General features: G+C 42.5%; 1 protein-coding gene across 1 annotated transcript; it reads left to right on the forward strand.

The window, feature by feature from the left end:
* The first annotated feature begins 1,321 nt into the window (after positions 1–1,321).
* Positions 1,322–2,266, forward strand: LOC148123077 (putative vomeronasal receptor-like protein 4). The gene has a single exon (XM_087898053.1). It carries the CDS (start codon positions 1,322–1,324, stop codon positions 2,264–2,266), a length of 945 nt encoding a protein of 314 aa, XP_087754179.1.
* The last annotated feature ends 3,510 nt before the right edge of the window (positions 2,267–5,776 follow it).

Here is a 5,776-nt window from a genome sequence, read left to right on the forward strand (position 1 = left end):
TTACTGCTTCTATATGCTTGGGGAGGGAAGGAATGGGAGAGTTTGACCAGTTTTAGAAAGATCCTGAGGCTATTTTGAGTTGTTTACTTCCTGTGCTTGAGTTTTCTTACAAGAAGGAATGCTTCATCTCCCCTTAGAACATCCTGTTGTTTCTCCTCTCTGTAAAAATCCTGTCTTAAGATACCAGTTGTTTTATGTCTCCTTCAACATCCAGTATTTAAGGAGCTTCCCTCCAAGATGGAAGATTTTAATCTCTGAGGAAACTGCTGTAGGACAGAAATCACACTCAGCATCATTTCAGGCTGGACAGAACTGCTGTTGTTCTGATAAATGCTATCCTGCTAGTGTTAAATGGGTTTCTGATGACTTGTCATTACACCCATGGGTTAATTCATCTCTCAACTCTTCTATATTAAGTAGATGGTGTTTAACACAGAGACTCACACAAGATCAATGTCTTGAGAGTGAGGGAATAAGGAATTCTCATCCCTAAAAGGTACATTTGAATCACTCACTCCTCTCCATGCACGCAGAAGTGACTATGGGAGAGGGCACAGAAAGAGTGCAAGAGCCGAGCTATTGGAGGATTAGAAGAAAACAGAGCCTTCTGCACACAGCCAGGAGGCCACACAGTTTAAACTCACAGTTATGACAGCAGACACAACACCTGTACAAATTTAAACCAACCAAATCCCAGAATGCAGAGGGGAGGTGGGCAGGAAGGACCATCCCTAGCAGAGGGGTTACAGGCAATTGATAGCTGTGGAGAGAGCAAGGGCCAGTTTTCTTAGGAGCGTAGTCACTTATAAGTCACCGTGCTCCAGTGAAAGCTGAACGTCCAAGAGTATATGGGCAACACAAATTGAGCTTGGTGTGGAAGCTGCAGAGATGGCTTAGAAGTTAAGAGCACTGACTATTCTTCCAGAGAACCTGGGTTCAAATCCCAGCACCCACATAGAGACTCAGAGCCACTTGTAACTCCAGTTACAGAGGATCCTATATAACCTTTTGGATTCTGTTGGCATCAGGCACACAAGTAGTACATGGAAATAAATGCAGGCAAAGCATTCAAATCTAGAAATAAAATAAAATTTTAAATTGAACTTTATGGGTTTAAAGGAGGACACAAATTTGGGCACACAGGGAAGATGGGTGGTGAAGCAGGATTTGTAAGGGGAGAATATAATAAAACATATTGTATAAAGTTCTCAAAAATTGTTAATTATTTTAAAGAAATCTTAATGATGACACTGTGTCTTTCTTCCTTCCTTTCTCAACCCACATCTCTTTCTTTCTACATACAGAATATTTGCCCTCTATCATGAAGATAAATGAAATGTACATTCATGTCATCATTAAGAACATTTGTTATTCCCAAATTGGCATTGGAATCTCAGCCAACATCTTCCTTCTTTTGTTCCATGTCTTCATGGTCCTTCAAGACTGCAGAGCTAAGCCCACAGAGCTGATCACATGTCACTTGGCCCTTGTTCATACTGTGATGCTGCTCATTGTATTAGATTTTTGGTCTCCGGACATGTTTGAGTCACTGAATTTACAGAATGACTTCACATGCAAGGCATTGTTTTACCTGCACAGGGTGATGAGAGGCCTCTCCATCTGTATCACCTGCTTCCTGAGTGTGCTACAGGCCACCATCATCAGCCCAAGCACTGACTGGGTGGTTAAAACCAAACACACACTTACAAATTACATCAAGTATATTTTCTTGTTTTTCTGGTTCCTCAATTTGTCTTTCAGCAGTGATGTCATCTTGTTCACTGTTGCTTATTCCAACACAAGCCAGACAAATCCACTTGTGGTCAGTGAATACTGCTCCATATCTCCAACTACATCCATCATGAGGGGACTGTTTTTCATTTTGACATTTTCCAGGGATGTCTTCTTTGTGGGTCTCATGATGTTCTCTAGTGCATACATGGTGTTTCTGTTGTTCCGGCATCATAGGCGATCACTGCATCTCCACAGAAGCAGCCTCTCTGTAAGACACTCCCCAGAGCAAAGAGCCACCTGGACCATCCTGGCTCTGGTGAGTGTCTTTGTGGTCACATACTGGATGAACCTCATCATTTCATCCTGCTCAACATTGCTCTGGAGTTATGACCCCGTCCTTCTGAGTCTTCAGAAACTTGTACTCAATGCCTATGCTAGTGTGTGTCCAGTGATCCAAATGACTTTCCAAAAGAGAATACACGATATAGTGAGATTCATGTACTGGAAATACAGTCACTTTATAACAAGATAATGTTTGTCTTTCTGAGTCTGGGTTACCTCGGTCAGGTTTTTTTTCTAGGTTCATTCATTTGCCATCCTGTGATTGACAGCATCAGATGTAGAGATTCACAACAAAACACAAGGCTGAGTTCTGGGAATCCAGTCCAGAGAGGGAGGATGGAATATATGAGAAAGGAGTCAGGATCATAGAGAGAACGTCTACAGAGACAGCTGAACTGAGATTTTTGGAACACATGAGCTCTAGACTGACAGCAGTGGAGCCTCCAAGAGACCAAACTAGGCCCCTGCATGTGGGAGACAGTCGTGTAGTGTGGTCTATCTGAGGAACCCCTGAAAGTAGGACCAGGATCTATCCCTGGAGAATGAGCTAGTTTATCTGAGCCCATTCTCTATGGTGGGATGCCATGCTCAGCCTTAATGCGGGGTGTGTGTGTCTTGGTCCTCCCTCAACTTAATGGGCCATGCTTTGTTGACTCCCCCCAGGATCCCTTACCCTTTGGGAAGAGTGCATATGGTCTGGGCTTGGGGGAGTTGAGGAGGTCAGGAGAAGGTGTGGGAAGAAGAAATGTGGTTGGAATATAAAATAAAATTAAAAAAAATAAAAAATGATAAAAACCACAAATATTGCTGCTATGAACATAGTTGAGCAAATGTCTTTGTGGTATGGCTGTGTTTCCTTTGACTATATGTCCAGCAGTAGTAATGCTAGGTCTTGAAGTAGATTGATTCTCAGTCTTCTGAGAAAGCACCATAATGATTTCCAAAGTGGTTGTACAAACTTGCACTCCCACCAGAAATGAAGGAGTGCCCCCCTTACTCCACATCCTCTCCCATGTAAGCTGTCATCAGTGTTTTGGATAGCAATTCTGACAGGTGTAAGATGGTATTTATTTATTTATTTATTTAAAATTTCCACCTCTTCTTCACCTCCCTTTTCTTTCCCCCTCCCCACCTCCCCCTCCTTCTCTAGTCCTAAGAGCAGTCAGGGTTCCCTGCCCCGTGGGGAGTCCAAAGTCCTCCCCCCTCCATCCAGGTCTATAAAGGTGAGTATCTAAACAAACCAGGCTCCCACAAAGTCAGTTCATGCAGTAGAATCAAAACCCAGTGCCATTGTCCTTGGCTTCTCAGTCAGTCTTCATTGCCAGCCACGTTCAGAGTGTCCATTTTGATCACATGCTCCATCACTCCCAGTCCAGCTGGCCTTGGTGAGCTCCCATTAGATCAGTCCCACCATCTCAGTGGGTGGATGCACCCCTCGTGGTCCTGACTTCCTTGCTCATGGTCTCCCTCCTTCTGCTCCTTATTTGAACCTTGGGAGCTACGTCCAGTGCTCTAATGTGGATCTCTGTCTCTCTCTCCATCCATCGCCAGGTGAAGGTTCTATGGTGATATGCAAAATGTTCATCAGTGTGGTTATGGGACAAGGCCAGTTCAGGCACCCTCTCCTCTGCTGCCCAAGGAACAATCTGAGGACCTCTCCTTGGACCTGGGAACCCCTCTAGAATCAAGTCTCTTGCAAACCCTAAAATGGCTCCCTTAGTTGAGATATATACTTCCTTGCTTTCATATGCAACCTTCCTCCATTCCACCCATCCCATTTCCCCAAGCTCTCGTGAATCCTCCCCTTCTCCCTTCTCTCTACCCATCTCCCCTTACATCCACCCCCACACCTCCATGAACCCAAGTTTTGCCTGGCAGTCTTGTCTACTTCCAATATCTAGGAGAATAACTATATGATTTTCTTTGGGTTCACCTTCTTAGTTAGATTCTCTTGGATCCCTAATTATAGTCCTTTAATTATGTCCTTTAATTATGGATAGAATCCACTTATGAGTGAGTACATACCATATTCCTCTTTTTGGGTCTGGGTTACCTCACTCAGTAAAGCGTTTTCTATTTCCATCCTTTTGCATGCAAAATTCAAGATGTCATTGCTTTTTACCGCTGAGTAAAACTCCAATGTGTATATGTTCCACACCTTCTTTAACCATTCTTCTATTGAGGGGCACCTAGGTTGTTTCCAGGTTCTGGCTATTACAAATAGTGCTGCTATGAACATAGCTGAACAAATGCTTTTGTAGTATGTTAGGGCATCTCTTGGGTATATTCCCAAGAGTGGAATTGCTGGGTCCTGAGGGAGGTTGACTCCCAGTTTCCTGAGAAACCACCACACTGATTTCCACAGTGGCTGCACAAGTTTGCATTCCCACCAACAATGGATGAGTGTTCCCCTCACCCCACGTCCTCTCCAGCATAGGCTATCATTGGTGTTTTTGATTTTTAACTATTCTGACAGGTGTAAGATGGTATCTCAAAGTGGTTTTGATTTGCATTTCCCTGATCGCTAAGGAGGTTGAGCATGACCTTAAGTGTCTTCTGGCCATTCGAACTTCTTCTGTTTAGAATTCTCTGTTCAGTTCAGTACCCCATTTTTTTAATTGGGTTAATTAGAGTTTTAGTGTCTAGTTTCTTGAGTTCTTTGTATATTTTGGAGATCAGACCTTTGTCTGATGAGGGGTTGGTGAAGATCTTCTCCCAATCAGTAGGTTGCCTTTTTTGTCTTAATGACAGTGTCCTTTGCTTTACAGAAGCTTCTCGGTTTCAGGAGGTCCCATTTATTCATTGTTGCTCTTATTGTCTGTGCTACTAGGGTTCTACCTAGGAAGTGGTCTCCTGTGCCCATGTGTTGCAGACTACTTCCCACTTTCTCTTCTATCAGTTTCATTGTGGTCAGATTAATATTGATGTCTTTAATCCATTTGGACCTGAGTTTTGTGCATGGTGATAGATATGGATCTATTTTCATTCTTCTACAGGTTGAATTCTAGTTATGCCAGCACCATTTGTTAAAGATGCTTCATTTCTTCCATTGTATAGTTTTAGCTCCTTTGTCAAAAATCAGGTGTTCATAGATTTGTGGATTAAGATCTGGAGGGTTGCACTTCCATGATGACTGAGGAGGTTGAGCATTTCTTTAAATGTCTTTTTGCCATTTGAGATTCTTCTGTTGAGAATTTTCTGTTTAGATCTGTACCCCATTTTTAAATTGGATTATTTGGTATTTTGATGTCTAGTTTCTTTAGTTCTTTATATATTTAGGAAATCATTCCTCTGTTGGGCGTAGGGTTGGTGAAGACCTTTTCCCATTCTGTAGTCTGCATTTTATCTTACTCACCATGTCCTTTGCCTTACAGAAGCTTTCAGTTCCAGGAGGTCCTATTTATTGATTGCTGTTCTCAGTGTCTGTGCTACTGGTGTTTCATCTAGGAAGTGATATCCTGTGCCCATGTGTTCAAAGCTACTTCCTGATTTCTCTTCATTTAGGTTCCATGTAACTAGATTTATGCTAAGGTCTTTGATTCATGTGAACTTGAGTACTGTGCATGGCAATAGTACATTCTTTTACATGTTGAAATCCAGTTATGCCAGCACCATTTGTTGAAGATGTTTCTTTTTTCCATTGTACAATTTTGTCTTCTTTGTCACAAATCAGATTTTCATAGGCATGTGCATTGATATC

The sequence above is a fragment of the Myodes glareolus genome, chromosome 2, assembly GCF_982192425.1.
Source record: "Myodes glareolus chromosome 2, mMyoGla1.1, whole genome shotgun sequence".
NCBI lineage: Eukaryota > Metazoa > Chordata > Mammalia > Rodentia > Cricetidae > Myodes > Myodes glareolus.

Coding starts and splice junctions, on each gene's coding strand:
- LOC148123077 (XM_087898053.1), top strand. CDS start 1,322: ATGAAGATAAATGAAATGTACATTCATGTCATCATTAAGAACATTTGT.